This window comes from Oncorhynchus clarkii, chromosome 23 (assembly GCF_045791955.1).
Source record: "Oncorhynchus clarkii lewisi isolate Uvic-CL-2024 chromosome 23, UVic_Ocla_1.0, whole genome shotgun sequence".
NCBI classification, from domain to species: domain Eukaryota; kingdom Metazoa; phylum Chordata; class Actinopteri; order Salmoniformes; family Salmonidae; genus Oncorhynchus; species Oncorhynchus clarkii.
Window position 1 is genome coordinate 17998150 of NC_092169.1, and position 20204 is coordinate 18018353.

At 41.7% G+C, this 20204-nt stretch overlaps 1 protein-coding gene across 1 annotated transcript; it reads left to right on the forward strand.

Annotated features, from left to right (window-relative positions):
- Positions 1–140: 140 nt before the first annotated feature.
- On the forward strand, positions 141–18593 carry LOC139381472 (kinesin-like protein KIF11). Its single transcript, XM_071125038.1, has 23 exons — positions 141–226; positions 455–565; positions 2113–2245; positions 2356–2453; positions 5779–5857; positions 5951–6136; positions 6291–6415; positions 6510–6600; positions 6747–6989; positions 7094–7189; positions 7308–7396; positions 7526–7613; positions 7725–7913; positions 8067–8274; positions 8367–8539; positions 8666–8791; positions 8889–9047; positions 9317–9456; positions 10671–10944; positions 16350–16572; positions 16672–16829; positions 18077–18187; positions 18285–18593. The coding sequence occupies exons 2-23, from the start codon at positions 489–491 to the stop codon at positions 18399–18401; spliced, it is 3183 nt and encodes a 1060-aa protein (XP_070981139.1). The 5' UTR covers positions 141–226; positions 455–488; the 3' UTR covers positions 18402–18593.
- Positions 18594–20204: the final 1611 nt, after the last annotated feature.

Below are 20204 nucleotides of genomic sequence, written 5' to 3' on the forward strand. Positions count from 1 at the left end.
GATGCATCACTCCTCCATTTTTCATGTGACCACAGACTGCCAATAAAATCGCGTTTGAGACATTCCGATTTAGCGATTGGCTGAACTCGGATGAAAGTATTTAACGTTTCAAATACTACACAGTCCGTACGAAAGAGCGCTAGCAATCAAATCAAGTTGTTTTTGTTAAAATTAGCTAGCCATCTACAAGATAATTGTTCGAGAGAAATCCGAGAGCAAAGATTTGGTAATGACAAATTTGGATTGGTTGCCTATGTAACCTATGTAAACAAGCTAACTAAGCAAGATAACGTTAGCAAATATATTGAAGTGATAATCGCTAGTTAGTAACAGTAGATAGCTACCGTTAATTAACTACCTAATTGCCTAGTTAGAATAACAGTAACGTTATGTTAGCTAACTAATACAACATTTGCGTTTTTCAATTGAAAAACGGTAACGTTATTTGTTACAGTTGACGTTGGCAAGATTTTGAGTGTTCTGCAAACATGGCTTCGAACAACTTGTTCAATGTTGCCAAAAAGGATGAGAAGGGGAGAAATATTCAAGTCGTTGTGAGATGCAGGTAAGCTAAACGTGACTTGTATGAAACCAGTTGGGACTTAAATACAAACATTTGGACATGGTGTCACAGCAACACTTGCCAGATACAGTGCATTTGGAAAGTATTCACACTTCTTGCGCGTTATTCTAAAATTGCTTAAATAAAAACATTATCGTTCTACACACAATACCCCATAATGACAATGGAAAAACATGGTTTTAGACATTTTTTGCAAATGTATTAAAAATTAAAGAAAACACCTTATTTACGGAAGTATTCAGACCCTTCATGGGACTCGAAATTGAGCTCGGGTGCATCCTGTTTCCATTGCTCATCCTTGAGATTGTTCTACAACTGGATTTGAGTCCACCTGTTGTAAATTGATTGGACATGATTTGGAAAGGCACACACCAGTCTGTAAGGTGCCACAGTTGACAGTGCATGTCAGAGGAAAAACCAAGCTATGAGGTCAAATTAATTGTCCGTAGAGCACCGAGACAGGATTGTGTCGAGGCACTTTCAATGTCTGCAGCATTGAAGGTCCCCAAGAAGTGGCATCCATGATTCTTAATTGGAAGAAGTTTGGAACCACCAAGAACTCATCCTAGAGCTGGCTGCACGGCCAAACTGCGCAATCGGAGGATAACAGCCTTTGTTAGCGTGACCATCGGGTTTTGGTCACCTTTCTGACTGAGTTTTGTCTGTGGAGATGGAAGAACCTTCCAGAAGGACAACAATCTCAGCAGCACTCCACCAATCAGGCCTTTATGGTAGTGGCCAGATGGAAACCACTCCTTAGTAAAAGGCACATGACAGCCCGCTTGGAGTTTGCCAAACGGAACCTAAAGGACTCTCAGACCATGAGAAACCAGATTCTCTGGTTTGATGAAACCAAGATTGAACTCTTTGGCCTGAATGCCAAGTGTCATGTCTGGAGGAAACCTGGCACCATCCCTACGGTGAAAAAATGATGCTGCCACCACCATATGTGGGGATGTTTTTCATCGGCAGGGAGACTAGTCAGGATTGAGGGAAAGATGAATGGAGCAAAGTACAGAGATCGTTGATAACTTGCTCCAGTGCCATCCGGACCTCAGGCTGGGTTTAAGATTCACCTTCCAACAGGACAACCCTAAGCACACAGCCAAGACAACTCAGGATTCGCTTCAGGACAAGTCTCAATGTCCTTGAGTGGCCCAGCCAGAGCCGGACTTGAAGCCTATCGAACATCTCTGGAGAGACCTGAAAATAGCTGTGCAGCGACGCTCCCCATCCAACCTGACTGAGCTAGAGAGAATCTGCAGAGAAGATTGGGAGAAATATCTGTATTTGGGTAGTTTCTCCCAATCTTCTCTGCAGATTCTCTCTAGCTCGGTCAGGTTGGATGGGGAGCGTTGTCCTGCAAAATTGTCAACTTTTTTGCTTTGTCATTATGGGGTGTTTGTTTGGGGGGGGGAACTGTAACGTAATAAAATGTGGGAAAAGTCCAGGGGTCTGAATACTTTAAGAATGCACTGTATCTAGGCTTAACTAATGTCTCGTTAACTTCTCTACCCTTGCCTTTTCAGACCCTTCAACAACGCGGAACGCAAGTCTGCCTCCCATGGAGTCATTGATACGGTTGAAAACAGAAAAGAGATCAATGTGCGAACGGGAGGGATTGGCGACAAGGCAGCTAGGAAAATGTACACTTTTGATATGGTAACTAATGTAGCTAATGTTGTGTAAAATGGACTAACACCAATATCTACTTGGGTTGGAAGGCCATCTGTAAGGTTGGACATTTAAGTTACATGTTATCAAACCCTCAGGTTTTCGGTCCAGCTGCAAAGCAAATCGACGTCTACAAGAGTGTTGTCTGTCCCATTTTGGATGAAGTGATAAGTGGATACAACTGTACAGTTTTTGCGTAAGTACTAAGTAATAACTGACATCAATCATCTTTATTTGCCAAGTACATTTACTCATACTCCGAATTTTACTTGCTGTTAGCCATAGGGCTGGGAATTGCCAGGGACCTCATGATACCATCTGATGTTGTCTAACAACAAGTAACACTTTATCCACACTATAGCAGAGGGTGTTCTTTAATGGAAGCCTCTCCAACGTAATCCAGCTAGAATCAGGAATTCCCCAGGGCAGCTGTCTAGGCCCTTTTACTTTTTTATTTCTTGACTAATGACATGCCACTGGCTTTCAGTAAAGTGTGTCTATGTATGCGGATGACTCAAAACTGCACGTCAGCTACTACAGCAAGTTAAATTACTTCAACACTTATCAAAGACCTGCAGTCTGTTTCAGAATGGTTCGAAATAAGTTAGTCCTAAATCTTTCAAACTAAAAGCATTGTGAATGATTTGTACCTTTCACTAAACCTCAAGCGACTCTTGTAATGAGTATGGAAATTGAGCAATTTGAGATTACTAAACTGCTTGGAGTAAACCTGGATTGTGACCTGTCATGGTCATAACATGTTGATGCAACAGTAGCTAAGATGGCGAGAAGTCTGTTTTTATAATAAAGCGCTGCTCTGCTTCAACACTATCAAGGCAGGTCCTACAGGCCATAGTTTTGTCACACCTTGACTACTGTCCAGTCGTGTGGTCAGGTGCCACAAATTACAATTGGCTCGGAACAAGGCAGTACCACAGAGCCATGGCTACATGGAACCCTTCCCCAGATCTGTGCCTCGACACAATCCTGTCTCTGAGCTCTATGGACAATTCCTTCGACCTCATGTCTTGGTTTTTGCTTTGACATGCACTGTCAACTGTGGGGCCTTTATATAGACAGGTGTGTGCCTTTTCAAATCATGTCTAATTGAATTTGCCACAGGTGGACTCCCAAGTTGTAGAAGGATGATCAATGGAAACGGGGTCTGAATACTTACAGTTGAATTCAGAAGTTTATATACACCTAAGCCGAATACATTTAAACTCAGTTTTTCATAATTCCTGACATTTAATCCTAGTAAAAAGTCCCTAACTCGGGTCAGTTAGGATCACTACTTTATTTTAAGAATGTGAAATGTCAGAATGATAGTGGAGAATTTCAGCTTTTATTTCTTTCATCACATTCCCAGTGGGTCAGAAGTTTACATACACTCAATTAGTATTTGGTAGCTTTTCCTTTTAATTGTTTAACTTGGTTCAAATGGTTCGGGTAGCCTTCCACAAGCTTCCCACAATAAGTTGGGTGAATTTAGGCCCATTCCTCCTGACAGAGCTGGTGTAACTGAGTCAGGTTTGTAGGCCTCCTTCCTCGCACATGGTTTTTCAGTTCTGCCCACAAATCTTCTATAGGAATTAGGTTTTGGCTTTATGATGGTCTCTCCAATACCTTGACATTGTTGTCCGTAAGCCATTTTGCCACAACTTTGGAAGTATGCTTGGGGTCATTGTCCATTTGGAAGACCCATTTGCGACCAAGCTTTAACTTCCTGATTGTTGTCTTGATGTTGCTTCAACATAGCTACAATTTTCCTCTCTTATGATGCTATCTATTTTGTGAAGTATACCAGTCCCTCCTGCTGCAAAGCACCCCCACAACATAATGCTGCCACCCCCGCGCTTCACAGTTGGGATTGTGTTCTTTGGCTTGCAAGCCTCCCCCTTTTTCCTCCAAACATAACAATGGTCATTATGACCAAACAGTTCTATTTTTTGTTTCATCAGACCAGAGGACATTTCTCAGAAAAGTACCATCTTTGTCCCCATGTGCAGTTGCAAACCTTAGTCTGGCTTTTTTATGTTGGTTTTGGAGCAGTGGCTTCTTCCTTGCTGAGCGGCCTTTCAGGTTATGTTGTTATTGGACTCATTTTACTCTGGATATAGATACTTTTGTACCTGTTTCCTCCAGCATCTTCACAAGGTCCTTTGCTGCTGTTCTGGGGTTGATTTGCACTTTTCGCACCAGTCCTTTCATCTCTAGGAGACAGTACACGTCTCCTTCCTGAGTGGTATGAATGCTGCGTGGTCCCATGGTGTTTCTACTTGCATACTATTGTTTGTACAGATGAACGTGGTACCTTCAGGTGTCTCCCAAGGATGAACCAGACTTGTGGAGTTCTACAACTTTTCTTCTGAGGTTTTGGCTAATTTCTTTTGATTTTTTTTGCCCCCCCTGATGTAAAGCAGAGGCACTGAGTTTGACGGTAGGCCTTGAAATACATCCACAGGTACATCTCCAAATGACGTCAATTAGCCTATCAGAGGCTTCTAAAGCCCTGACATTTTCTGGAATATTCCAAGCTGTTTAAAGGCACTGTCAGTTTAGTGTATGTAAACTTCTGACCCATTGACATTGTCATACAGTGAAATAATCTGTATTTAAACAGTTGTTGAAAAAATAACTTGTCATGCACAAAGTAGATGTTCTAACCGACTTGCCAAAACTACAGTTTGTAGTTTGAGTTTTAATGACCCCAACCTAAGTTTATCTTCTGACTTCAACTGTATGTAAATAAAGTTTTTCAGTTTTTTAATACATTTGCAAAAATGTCTAAACCTGATTTTGCTTTGTCATTCTGGGGTATTGTTTGTAGATTAAGAAAAATAATATTGAATCCATTTTAGAGTATGGCTGTAACGTAACAAAATGTGGGGAGTGTAGGTGTCTGTATACTTTCCGAATGCACTGTAACTGCCTTAATGCTGCTGGACCCTGCGAAGAGCCTTAATAAATATAAACATATTGCTCACCATATGTCTGCTGCAGAGGGACAAGAGCCATGAGAACAAGTTTAGATGAGTCATGGAAATAAAAGTACTGAACTGGTGCAAGAATAACATTTCGTCAGTGTACAAACGGTGTGATATTGTTAAATAATTAACTTATTTCCAAAACTCATCTAAACTTGTTTTCTCATGGCTCTTGTCCCTCTGCAGCAGACATATGGTGAGCAATATGTTTATTTATTAAGGCTCTTCGCAGGGTCCAGCAGCATTAAGGCAGTTACAGTGCATTCGGAAAGTATAGACTCCTCGACTCCCCACATTTTGTTACATTACAGCCTTATTCTAAAATGTATATATTCCCCTTCACTAGCAAGCAATAGACAACATTTAGTGGCAGAGTACAGCGCAATCCACAAATTAACAAACAAAAACCTGAGCAGCGACCAAACACCGAGTGCCCCCCCCCCCCCAAAAAAAAAGAAGCTGACATTGGCCACTGAAGACTTGTCTGTCTGTTTTTCTAAAATATTTTTGATTTAAATGGCTTTTGTCATGTAGATATGGCCAAACTGGAACAGGAAAGACCTTCACAATGGAAGGAGAAAGATCTCCGAATGAAGAATTTACATGGGAAGAGGTATAACATAATTGTGTCAGATTTGTCAGTTGACTGTTTTTGTTATTGTCCTCTGTATGTGTACTAATGTGTGATTTGAATCTACTCTTTCAGGACCCTCTTGCTGGTATCATTCCCCGGACACTTCATCAGATATTTGAGAAGCTGTCTGAGAATGGGACAGAGTTTTCTGTCAAGGTTTCCTTGCTGGAGATTTACAATGAAGAGCTGTTTGACCTGCTAAGTCCTTGTCCCGATGTCACTGAACGCCTTCAATTGTTTGATGATCCACGTAATAAGGTAGTACTCACTCTCACGTTTATGTACGTTCCTAATTAGTTGAATTCCACAAGTGTCAACACGTCACTGTTTCCATAGACAACCTGCTATTCCACCAAATGGGGTGATGTTCTTAAACTAGTTATGATGTTTAAATGTACTTTCTGTCCATCAGAGGGGTGTCATAATCAAGGGCCTGGAGGAAATCACGGTACACAACAAAAATGAGATTTACCAGATTCTGGAGCGTGGATCTGCCAAGAGAAAAACTGCCTCCACTCTTATGAATGCCTACTCCAGGTAAACCTGCATGTCTAACCAGCTAAACTTCTCATAGCAAGGCGTTATAGCGTTTGAATAGTGTAATATTGATCTGCCCCTTTTTGTTTTTCAGCCGCTCTCACTCTGTGTTCTCTGTCACGATTCATATGAAGGAGATCACCATTGAAGGAGAGGAACTGGTCAAGATTGGAAAACTGAATTTGGTACGGTTAACTGGTATTACCTACAAATATCATTGTCACATATCCTCTCCCTGTGACTTACAAAGAAAGATCACATATTTGTCCTGTATGTGCACCTGCTTGTGATGCCCACCAGGAATTCTCGCTAATGTGACCTCATCTTGTAGGTGGACCTTGCTGGCAGTGAGAACATCGGCCGATCGGGGGCTGTGGACAAGCGGGCGCGCGAGGCCGGCAACATCAACCAGTCTCTGTTGACACTGGGCAGGGTGATCACTGCACTGGTGGAGAAGAGGCCCCACGTGCCCTACAGGGAGTCCAAACTCACCCGTATCCTCCAGGACTCACTGGGAGGCCGCACCAAGACCTCCATCATCGCCACCGTTTCCCCAGCCTCAATAAACCTGGAGGTGTGTCTGGCTGTCTTATTGTCTCTTGGCACGTGTGTCTAGATTGATGTCTAGTTTTTAGCAATGCCTCAATACTCTAACTTTTCATTTCGTGAAATCCCCAGGAAACTCTGAGCACGCTGGAATATGCCAACAGGGCCAAGAACATCATGAACAAGCCTGAGGTGAACCAGAAGTTGACAAAGAGAACTCTTATCAAGGTGAATATAAGAACTGAAACTCTAAATTGAAATTTGGAGAATTCTGTTTACTTTATGTATGTTTTTAAGAATATCTTATTTGGTGAAATGTTTGTACTAAAATATTGTATTTTATCAGGAATACACAGAGGAAATTGAGCGTCTAAAACGGGATTTGGCTGCCACTCGTGACAAGAATGGAGTGTATTTGTCGTCTGAGAACTATGAGTAATTGCCCATTGTACAACACGCATATTTTGTTAATGTTTCACGTTTTTACTAAAATCTGTATTGGAATTTAATAATTTCAAAAGGAGAAAGTACAGGAGTTTAACATTTTAATTTATCACCCCACAGGAGCATGGCGGGCCTGATATCTTCCCAAGAGGAGCATATAACAGAATACACCGAGAAGATTGCATCAGTGGAGGAGGAGCTGAAGAGAGTAAGCATGTTTAAAAATGTCATTTTACTTCCTGTTTTTGGATGAGCTGAACAATGGCTACTGGCTCCACATGACTAATCCAATAATATTGTGATCGTCCCTCATTCCCAGGTCTTTGAGCTGTTTGAGGATAGCAAGGATAAGCTGGACCAGTGCATCAATGATCTGGAGGAGAAGAACCATAAGCTGGAGGAGACTCACAAGGACCTGCAGGAGACCAAACAGAAGCTCACTGAGGAGGCGTTTATAGTGTCTGAGCTGGCCACCACTGAGGAGAAACTGTACACCACTGCAGACAAGGTTAGGGTGACGACGTTACGGCCAGTACGAAAATGTATACACGCACTGCTGTAATTCGCTCTGGTTAACAGTTCAGTCTAAATGACTAAAATGACATTTGAGCATGTACTGTATGACTGTCTGTTTTTAAGATTTAACATTTTTTTTCTCCAGTTGCTGACAACTGTTGATGTGAGCACCAAAGATGTATCTGACCTGCATGCTAAGCTAGAGAGGAAGAAGAAAGTTGAGGAGCACAACTCTGAAATCCAGATTAGTTTTACCGACCACATGGATGCTATGTTCAGCCAGATGCAGAACTCTGTGGAAGACCAGCGCAACAAGCACCAGAGCATGCTGGACTCCTACAAAACCTCAGTTGGTGAGCAGCTTGAAATGGACCGGTAGTTTACAAGAGTGATATGAGTGCATCATAGGAATTAATATCTGATTGAATGTCTTTTGCTCCCTCAGAGGGTCTTCTTACAGTCAACGACAAAGCCTTCAAAGGTGCCATGGCTACTGTAGCCGCGTCCTTCTGCGGCATCAATAACCTGTTTACTGATGGCATGACCAAGTGTCAGGCTAAGTTGATGGCGCAAGAGACTCTGTGTGCGGAGGCCAAAAACACTCTGCACCAGGTTTTGGTAAGGGTAGAAATTAAGCCATGTCGGTTCTTTTTCTGGTGTTTTTTCTGTTTTTGTATACATCTGTATAAAGAGGTGTGTGTGTGTGTGTGATATTTATTGATTAATATGATCCTGTTTTAACAGGAGGAGCACAAGTTGGAGCTTGAGGAGGTCCTGGTGGCCCAGATGTTGCCTGGTTTCAGTGCCATCATGGCCATGAATGACAGCCTGAAGAAGACACTGGGGAGCCACCATGCCCTGGCAGCTAAGGTAAGTGAAGCTGGCTGAAATAATGCATTGTATATACTCTAAATACTTTGCTTATGCATGTGTTAGACAATTTAATGAATGCTTTCCTTTTTCCCAGATGGCGTCCATGAAGGTGGAGATGACGTCGTTCTTCAGTGGCCATGCCCAGGACCTGGCTGCCCTGAGGGAGACTGCCACAGCAGGTCTCGGCTCCCTAAAGACTGAGCACAACAACCTGAAGAAACAGATCAGCAGAGCAGACAAGGAGCATCAGACGGTACGGCCTGGGATCGATTTGGAGTGGTCTATAAAGTGTCTTCTCTTATCACCCTCTGCAATTATCTGAAAAAACAAGATGTCAAAGTAATACACTTTGATATGCACAATAGGGTTGCTCTGGCAATGTCTACTCTGCTTTTATACCATTGGTCCAGTCCCTGTTAGACATCTGGATGTTGACAAAAATAAAAAAAACTTCACTATCGAGGCTGTTTGGGCAACAAGTGTGCTTTTTGATCTGACCTTGTGACATCACCTCCCCTACAGGGCATGACCCAAGTGATCCAGTGTCTGCAGAACCAGCTCAACCTCCTGGCCATGGAGACCCAGAATAACTACGCTGGCCTGATGAGTGCCTCCGACGCCCTGCAGGTCCCTGTCCAGTCCCTTCAGCAGACCCTGCAAACGTAAGTGCAACTGGGCTGTCTTAACTGGGCCATTGGCCTAATGTGATGTGATATACCTGTCCATGGCGTTAGGGCTGTCCCGACTCAAATATATATATTTTTTGTGGTTGACCGAAAGTCGTCTATTGTAATTCTCAATGGATGTAAAAACAGCTGCTGTTTGATTGCCGTTTGAGGTGAAAAGATTACTTTGAGAAGCTCCACAGGTCATTAGTGATGGTGCGTCAAGCCAATCAGAAATACTATCATATCCCCAAATAAACACTTTTTGTGCCTACATTTTCACGGTAGCTTGTAGGCCTACTTCTATGCGTGCGTGTCCTTAATCAACATCGACCGCAGAGCTCCAAACAAAAGACTACTAAATTGACAATTTGTAAAATGGAATGAAATAAACAAACTGTAGCATAGGTTGTGCACTCAGCGAACAATGTGTCTGTGATATATGGCTATGGGCTGTGTCCAGGCACTCTGCGTTGCGCTTATGAACAGCCCTTAGCTGTGGTATATTGGCCATATAACACACCTCCTCGGGCCTTATTGCTTAAATATACTACTGGTGATATATGCAAACAATTCACACAATGAAGTTATGAATGTGCACAAATCTGCGGGAGAGAGCGCATTGAGCACGCACAATCTGACGTCTGCATTGGCCATGCAGCATTTAGTTATATATATGTATATATGTATGTGTGTCATCAGATGTCAGGGCATTCATACTTCTTGCGCTTAACGGCGCAATGCACAGCTGTTCTCAAAGAAGTGAGTTTGTGTTTATACAGGATGTACCTCCCCCACCTACCGTCAACCAATGTCATGTCAATGCGGAGCTGTACAGATCCCTTCTCATTGTTACAACATTTGGGACGCGCATGGCGATGCAGTACAGAGCTTGATTTTGCCTCTGGAGGCTCCGCAATTGCGTTAATCTCTCCATATGGAGCCTCAAACCACATTTTCGGATCAAACATAAATTGGCTTTTAGTCTTGGCCTCCAATGGATTAGTTCACTGAGTTGGGTGTGTGTTTTAGTAAAGCAGTAACACACAATCTCGGTCGACCAACAGCCTAACGACCAAACAATCGACCGGTTGACTAATTGGAGTCAGCCCTACCATGTCGTTGACTTTGTCCATTGAATCTGCATATTACTCTTTTCACTTGATGTTTGCCAGTGCATAGCCTCTAATTCATTTGATTCTGTCTTCCAGGAGATGCAGTGCAGCTGAGAACCAGACCGCAACCCAAAAGGAGCGTCTAGCGTCCTCCACCGCCAGCCTTATCTCTGAGGTCCAGCAGACTGCCCAGGAGGCCCAGCATACGATGGAGGAGTGCTCCGTCTACTGCAGCCACCTGCACAGCTCGCTGACCCAACTGTGTAAGAGGAGTCTGCAATGGTGTGCCTCTACCAAGGACAGCACTGACTCCCATGCTCAGCTCACCCTGATGAGAGAGAACACCGCCTCTGCTCAGACCCTGCTACAGGTAAACTATACACTCAGACAGAATATTGTGCAGTTTTACCTCAAACAGGGACTTGGTGGTACTTTATGAAATGGAGTACTAACATAACATTGCTATTTTGCCAATTTTCTTGGCCTAGAAGTTTCAGTTGTAAGAAATGATAAAATATAAGAATACAAACAAAGTAAATAGCTTAGTAGAATAGAATTCACTTTTTATTATAATACAGGAAGGCACAATTTATAGTCCAATATGTTCATGTGTTTTGGGGAAGGCAGGGATTGGGGGGGGGGGGGGGGGTGGCAGTGTTTTATATTGTGCAGTATTTAGCAATCATTAGTTGTGTGTGTGTGTGTGTCATGAATGTACTGTATGTGTGCTCTAAGGTTTGTAGAGTCTGCAGTCCAGTTCAAGTGTTCAGCAGTCCTATGGCATGTTGGATACCAACAGGATCAGACCTTTTTATCAGACCTCATTAGGACTAACCCCATTTAGTTAACTGGTCAATAGGCTGTTGGTCGAGCAATCGCAAATCGTTTTTTCATGGTGCACGGGCTGTCTGATTCACCCCTGTTTCGGTAGACAAAACAATTGCGGTGGCCACGGGGATGGCACAGTCTTTACTCAAAAACATGTGATACCTGAAATTGTACATGGTTATATTATGTGAAAATAATTATGCACCACTAATAAATAATATTTTGTAACATGCGCTTTCTCCTGTGTTGGATAGAGGTCGCTGTCCACGGTTCTGAAACAATCTTCAGTGTGCCGTTGAATTGGCGCCTTTCCCTATGTTGCTATATACATAATAGCAAAGTTAACCAGCGTATTGGTGTTGAGAACAATGTGGCGGAGGCAGCAGCGGAATGAGGAAACAGTTCTTGCCTATTAATTGTTTAAGAAAATGTAGGAGATTGAATTTCATATTAGTACCAGTCAGGAGTTTGGACACCTATTCATTAAAAGGGCTTTTCTTTATTTGTACTATTTTCTACATTGTAGAATAATAGTGAAGACATCAACTATGAAATAACACATGGAATCATGTCGTAACAAAAGTGTTAAACAAATCTAATAATATTTTAGATTCTTCAAAGTAGCCTCCCTTTGCCTTGACAGCTTTGCGTACTCTTGTCATTCTCTCAACCAGCTCCACCTGGAATGCTTTTCCAACGGTCTTGAAGGAGTTCCCACATATGCTGAGAGCTTGTTGGCTGCTTTTCTTTCACTTTGCGGTCCAACTCATCCCAAAACATCTCAATTGGGTTGAGCTTGGTGATTGTGGAGGCCAGGTCATCTGAAGCAGCACTCCACTCTTTCTTGGCCAAATAGCCCTTATACATCCTGGAGGTGTGTTGGGCCATTGTCCTGTTGAAAAACCAAATGATAGTGCCACTAAGTGCAAACCAGATGGGATGGCGTATCGCTACAGAATGCTGTTAGCTATCCTGCTCAAGTGTGACTTGAATTCTAAATAAATCACTGACTGTGTCACCAGCAATTTACACCCCTTCCTCCATGCTTCACGGTGGGAACCATGCAAGCAGAGATCATCTGTTCACCTACTCTGCATCTCACAAAGACACAGCTGTTGGAACCAAAAATTTGGACTCAGACGAAAGGACACATTTCCACCGGTCTAATGTCCATTGCTTGTGTTTCTTGCCCCAAGCAAGTCTCTTCTTTATGATTAGTATCCTTTTTAATAGTGGTTTCTTTGCAGCAATTTGACCATGAAGGCCTAATTCATGCAGTCTCCTCTGAACAGTTGATTTTGATGTCTGTTCAACTCTGAAGCATTTATTTGGGCTGCAATCTGAGGTGCAGTTAACTCTAATGAACTGAGCCTCTGCAGCATTGGTAACTCTGGGTCTTCCTTTCCTGTGGCGGTCCTCATGGGAGCCAGTTTCATCATAGCGCTTGATGGTTTTTGCGACTGCACTTGAAGAAACTTTCAAGTTACTTGAAATGTCCTGGATTGACTGACCTTCATGTCTTAAAGAAATGATGGACTGTTTCTCTTTGCTTATTTGAGCTGTTCTTGCCATAATATGAACTTGTCTTTTTCCAAATAGGGCTATCTTCTGTATACCACCTCTACCTTGTCACAACACAACTGATTGGCTCAAACGCATTAAGATGTTAAGAAATTCCACAAGAAATTCCACAAATTAACTTTTAACTAGGCACACCTGTTAATTGAAATGCATTCCAGGTGACTACCTCATGAAACTGGTTGAGAGAATGCAAAGGGTGGCTACTTTGAAGAATCAGTTACTTTGATTTAATACTTTTGGTTACTACATGATTTCGTATGTTTCTTAGATTTAATGTCTTCACTATTCTACAATATAGGAAAAAAGAAACCCTGGAATGAGTAGGTGTCTACTTTTGACCTGTACTGTGTGTGTGCGTGTATACATGCATACAGTGCATTTGGAAAGTATTCAGAACCCTTTACTTTTTCCATATTTTGATACGTAACAGTCTTATTCTAAAATTGATGAGTAAAACATACATTTAAATCAATCTACACACAATACTCCATAATGACAAAGCAAAAAAAAACTGAAATATCCTATTTACATAAGTGTTCAGACCCTTTACTCAGTACTTTGAAGCACCTTCGGCAGAGATTACAGCCTCGAATCTTCTTGGGTATGACGCTACAAGCTTGGCACACCTGTATTTGGGGAGTTTATCCCATTTTTCTCTGTAGATCCCTCTGAAGCTCTCCGGTTGGATGGGGAGTGTTGCTTCACAGCTATTTTCAGGTCTCTCCAGAGATGTTCATGTCTGGTCTCTGGCTGGGCCACTCAAGGACATTCAGACTTGTCCCGAAGCCACTCCTGCATTCTTGGCTATGTGTCTAGGGTCATTGTCCTGTTGGCAAGTGAACCTTCGCCCCAGTTTGTGCTCCTGAGTGCTCTGGAGCAGGTTTTCATCAACGATCTCTCTGTAATTTTTTTCCATTCATCTTTGCCTCGATTCTGACTAGTCTCTCAGACCCTGCAGCTGACAAACATCCACACAGGATGATGCTGCCACCACCATTCGTCACTGTGTAGATAGTGCCAGTTTTCCTACAGATATGAAGCTTGGCATTTGATCTTGGTTTCATCAGACCAGAGAATCTTGTTTTTATGTTCTGAGTGTTTGACTTTTGGCAAATTCCAAGTGCGCTGTCATGTGCCTTTAACTGAGGAGTGGCTTCTGTCTGGTCACTACCATAAAGGACTGATTGGTGGAGTGCTGCAGAGATGGTTGTCCTTCTGGAAGTTTCTCCCATTTCCAGAGGACCTATAGAGCTCTGTCGGTGACCATTGGGTTCTTGGTCATCTCTCTGACCAAGGCTTTTCTCCCCCGATTTCTCAGTTTGGCTGTGCGGGCCAGCTCTAGGAAGAGTCTTGGTGGTTCCAAACTAATTCCATTTTAAGAATGATGGAGACCACTGTGTTCTTGGACCTTCAGTGCTGCAGAAATATGTTGGTACCCTTCCCCAGATCTGTGCCTCTACACAATCCTGTCTTGGAGCTCTACGGACAACTCCTTCGACCTCATTGCTTGGTTTTTGCTCTGATACGCACTGTCAACTGTGGGACCTTATATAGACGTGTGTGCCTTTCCAAATCATGGCCAATCAATTGCATTTACCACAGGGGGAGTCCAATCAAGTTGTAGAAACATCTCAAGGATGATCAATGAAACAGGATGTACCTTAGCTCAATTTCGAGTCTCATCGCAACGGGTTTGAATACTTATGTAAAGGTATGTTTTCTTCCCCCCCCATTTTTAATAATAATAATTTTCTCAAATTTCTAAACTGGTTTTTGCTTTGTCATTATAGGGTATTGTGTGTAGATTGCTGAGGATTATTTTATTTTAAAAAAATATACATTTTAGAATAAGGCTAACAATGTGGAGAAAGTCAAGGGGTCTGAACTTTCCAAAGGCACTGTATGCTACTGTATGTATCAGTCCTTCATGTCATGACACAGCATACGAGTCATTCATGCTTTGAAATGCAATCAAACTTTTAGTTTTAAAACGGAATAAGAAAGGGAGCTTTGAATAATTTTCCTAAGCGATAAATAAACTGCAAATCACAAATGCATGCAACTGTTTTTGTCTTTGCTGTTTTAAAGGCTTCATATTTTTTCCTTAACACTCTGGTACACTTATTTAGTGTGCACTTTTCCAAATTATAAGAAAAAATATTGTATTCTAATCGCACCCGTTTGGCACATAATACTCACGCAACGCTTGCTCCTATACCCTCTTTATCTCCGATGTCTTCCACAGATCTGACTTTCCCTCCTGAGCAACCAGTAAACATTCGCCCGTTACGAGTAATTTTATCTAAGAGTGCACTTAAAGCATCAGACCAGCTCGGCGTGTAGGGTGTCTATATATGGAAAAGTACACCTTTTTTTTCAGATTGGAAGAACAAACGGGTTATTCTCGGTCGACCGACATTTGCGCGCATCAGAGTAGGATTCTATTGTATTCCTTTACACAGACCAGTGTGGCATAACCAATCACAACTGCAGTAGGCCTATGTGCAAGTAGACAATTGCCATATGGATTTGTGCCATTCACTTTGAACTGGACTGTTTTACAGCATGAGCGGTTGTGATTTATGCAGCTCACGCTTTGATCTCAAAACAATCGCATGTAGCACCGTGTGCACATTTTGTTCATATTATTTGCTAGTTAGTAAATTATTAACCCAGTTACAGCAAATTTGTGCTTCCTACAAGATCACAAAACGTGTACATTTTCTAGCCATCTTTGAAAAGCGTGCCAGGTAAAGAGCTTTTCTTTGTCTTAAGGGGAAGTGTTTTATTTTGAGACGAGTCTGAATAAGCTAAGTAGCCAATAGGCACAGAGTAGCATAACTTGTCTGATTGTCTTTAATAATGATATGGGAATAACTATGCCTTTTTTTTTTTTTTTTCTTGTATTAAACACAATGTTCAGTCTCCACCTTGTCTGAAGGAAAAGTTTCATGGAATGTAGGCCTACATTAAACACTATACATTGGCTGCTACTGTAGGCTGAATGATATAACCAATTTCCATGTTAATTTTACATGATGCGTTTTCTAAAATAAATATTTTTTTTTATGGTAAGCCACTCTGATAGGTGTACATTTATGGTCAAATAGTCACAGTAGGTTATTTGGCCACTGAAACAGTAAATTAAAGCCTCTGTTCACAGTAAACACGTGCTGGAAGTTGCACACGGTTTAAGTTTGCGCTCAGCAGACCTGAAATTTGCTCAGTGCCGGAAAATATTAGTCTGGTACCACACTGTTCAGTTTTACAAAAATGATTAGCTTCGAAATCCCTGAGCAGCTCCTTACATGTCAGTATTCATCATAACTGAAATCCTGACCGGTGTTTCTCTGTGGTGTGAATCAGAGGGTGGAGCAGAGCTGTGAGGAGAGGGTCCAGGAGGTGAGTGGTCAACTGCAGCAGCAGCAAGGGCTGGTGGAGGAGGGTCTGGGTGCCTTGAAGGAGCAGACGTCACTGGACCAGAACACTCTGGAACACCACCACATAGAACTCAAGGCCCACGTGGAGGGTGGCGTGGTCAGTGTCCACAGTTTCCTCAGTGAGCAGCTCAAACAGGATGTCCCAACTGGTGAGCCTGACGCGGATGTAATGCCATCTAAAATGTTAAATTGGCTTTTTTTCTTCTACATGTATAGTCTGAGTCACTGACATTGTTTTGTTCTGGCAGGTACAACTCCTCAGAGGAGGGAGTTTGTGTACCCATGTCTCCTGGCCAAGTCGAAGAGCAGAGCTGAACTGCTGGACAGCTTCCGCCACCAGCAGGAGGAGCTGCAGGCAGCCCTGTTCCAGTGTGACACAGTAGAGGAGGAGAAGCAGGTCGATCAGGTACACATTAGATCCCAATTTTACCTGGTTGGGTCATGTCGGTTTGGGGAAGTATCGCAGATTACTGTCACGGTTACGTTAAGGGAACTGTATACCAGAGGTTGACCGATTTATGATTTTAACACCAATACCGATTTCTTTTTTTTCCCTTTTTTTTATGTGTAGTAATGACAATTACAACCATACTGAATGAACAGTATTGTTTACTTAATATAATACATAAATCAATCAATTTAGTCTCAAATAAACCCAAATTGAACATGTTTCATTATTTAATGCAAAAACAGTGTTGGAAAAGAAAGTAAAATTGCAATATGTGCCATGTAAAAAAAAGCTAACGTTTAAGTTCCTTGCTCAGAACATGAGAACATATGAAAGCTGGTGGTTCCTTTTTAACATGGGTCTTCAATATTCCCAGTTAAGAAGTTTTAGGTTGTAGTTATTATAGGGCTATTTCTCTCTATACCATTTTGTATTTCATAGACCTTTGACTATTGGATGTTCTTATAGGCACTGTAGTATTGCCAGTCTAATCTCGGGAGTTGATGGGCTTGAAGTCAATAACATCGCTGTGCTTCAAGTATTGCGAAGAGCTGGTTTAAACATTTTTGCAAAATATCATATATTTAGCAGATGTTATTGTGGGTGTAGTGAAATGCTTGTATTGCTGCACTGTTGGAGTGAGGAACACAAGCATTTCACTAACACACAAATCTAAAGTAAATGGTCTTCACACAGTTCAACAAGCCAGACAACCTAAACTGCTACATATACCCTGACTCTGCTTACACTGAATGCAAGAGAACAGGCACTGTGTTGATTATATGCAACGCAGGACAAGCTAGTTAAACTGGTAATATCTTTCAACCATGTGTAGTTAACTAGTGATTATGTTAAGCTTGATTTTAAAAAATTATATATTTTTATAAGATTAAGTTTAATGCTAGGTAGCAACTTACCATGGCTCCTTGCTGCCTGCACTCACGTAACAGGTGGTCAGCCTGCCACGCAGTCTCCTCAAAGATTGCAATATAATCTGAGTCCAAAAATGCAGATTGCGATTGCTATGAACTTGAAATCGGCCCTAATTAATCGGTTATTCCGATTTTAATTGGTCAACCTCTACTGGATACACGGACTACGAATACTGACTGATCTAGACTATTCAGCATGTAATAGGCAATAATGACATTGGAAAGGGTGAAGTTCAGTGTACAGAATAGATGTTATGACATCTGTTGCCATAGGACTCTCTGGAGGACGAGTTGAGCGTCTACAACGACAGCTATGTCACTGAGCCATCTTATATCGACGAAAACCTCATGTGCTACGAGAATGGAAGAGTGCCATTCTTCAAGGTAAGATTGCCCCAGTGTTTCTTTGTTAATGTACTGTCATCTCTCGCTCCTAGCCCCAGCTATGGCTTTGTTTGAATGTAATGTTTTCTCCTTTCAGCAAAAGAAGGCAGGCAAGAAGGAAAACAAATCCCTCAATCGTTCCAAGATGGCAGAAAATGACACTCACGATACCCCACTCGGGTCCATATTACCACTCAGGTGTCAGAACTTGTAGAATGTGACTTTCCTTTTACATTTCTTAACTATTTAATATTTTACCTGTCTTGAGTCGGTTTTTAATATTCTCTTAATCGGTTCTGTTGGTAATGTTTTATTTTCCTATTATGCAGTCTTAAAAGGATTGACTGACATGAATGAGCTAGAACATTTAATGTTCGTTTGTCTGTATTAAACATATTTTTAAAGATGTCAGCGTCCTCTGAAATATACACCACTTTATTACTTTCACTTAGTTAACTGCACCACAAGCCCATAATTGGAAAAATAAATGTAGCATTTCTATAATTAAACAATAAGGCCCGAGGAGGTGTGGTATATGGAAATAAAAATACATGTTTTGTCATACCTGTGGCATATGGTCTCATATACAATGGCTGTCAGCCAATAAATTTTTTTTTTTTTTTTTTTTTACCTTTATTTAACTAGGCAAGTCAGTTAAGAACAAATTCTTATTGCCAATATACCACGGCTAAGGGCTGTACCCAGGCACACCGCGTTGGGTCGTGCCTTAGAACAGCCCTTGGCTGTGGTATATTAGCCATATATCACACCCCCCTTGTGCCTTCCTTAATTCTAGACTAGGTGCTTAAAATGCATACTCCACCTATATGCCCACACCGTGTCTCGATAATTCTTCACGTTTTGCTGTTGAAATGTCAAACTGCATACCAATAATTTGAATGGGAATCTGCATTCAAATCTTGAGTAACTTACGCTTGTGACTTAAAGCAGGTGGTGTTAACAAACTAGCATTTCTTTGTAGGCATATTTTGTTTCCACATCATTGACATGATAGATATTAGCTGAATATTTTTTAAACCCACACACGACTGAAATGAGTGGCTACTTTGATACTGACAATTTGAGATCAATCTGGTCTTGAATTCAAACAATATCCCAGGCCAGTGAAGCGACACACCGATTGTACAATATTAGGAGGCAATATCTATAGTATATTATTGACTACTAAATACAATTGTGCTTATTGAAAATTTCTGGAGTTTATTTCGGCTCTTGAAGCGTGGGACCAAAACTTTACTTGTGTTTATATTTTTGTTCAGTATATTTCTGGCCAGACTGCATCAGATAAATGGGCAAAAGTGGGGCTCTGTTTTGCTCACTCGGATGCTTTCTTGGATACACACTACAGTGCATTGGAAAAGTATTCCGACCACTTGACTTTTTACACATTTTGTTAAATTACAGCCTTATTCTAAAATTGGTGAAATAGTTTTTTTCCCCTCAAGAATCTACACACGACCCCATAATAGCAAAGCAAAAACACATTTTTGCAAAATATATTTAGCAGATGCTATTGTGGGTGTAGTGACATGCTTGTGTTCCTCGCTCCAACAGTGCAGTAATATCGAACAATTCACTACAATACACAAATCTAAAGTAAAATAATGGAGTTAAGAAATATATGAATATTAGGACAAGCAATGTCAGAGGCATTGGCCAAAATACAGTAGAATAGAATACAGTACCTATGAAATGAGTAAAGCAGTATGTAAACATTATTAAAGTGACCAGTGATTCCATGTATATGTATATAGGGCGGCAGCCTCAAAGGAGCAGGGTTGAGTAACCGGGTGGTAGCTGGCTAGTGGTGGCTATTTAACAGTCTGATGGCCTTGAGATAAAAGCTGTTTATTTTAGTCTCGCAGTCCCAGCTTTGATGTACCTGTACTGGCCTTGGCTTCTGGATGGTAGCGGGGTGAACAGGCTGTGGTTCGGGTGGTTGATGCCTTTGATCTTTTTGGTCTCCCTGTGACATCTGGTGCTGTAGGTGTCCTGG

Excerpts from the sequence above, each read along its gene's own strand:
- LOC139381472 (XM_071125038.1), top strand. The coding sequence starts at position 489 with ATGGCTTCGAACAACTTGTTCAATGTTGCCAAAAAGGATGAGAAGGGG. Across the intron at positions 10,945-16,349 it reads CTGCTCAGACCCTGCTACAG|AGGGTGGAGCAGAGCTGTGA; the intron begins GTAAACTATACA and ends GGTGTGAATCAG. Across the intron at positions 16,830-18,076 it reads AGGAGAAGCAGGTCGATCAG|GACTCTCTGGAGGACGAGTT; the intron begins GTACACATTAGA and ends CTGTTGCCATAG.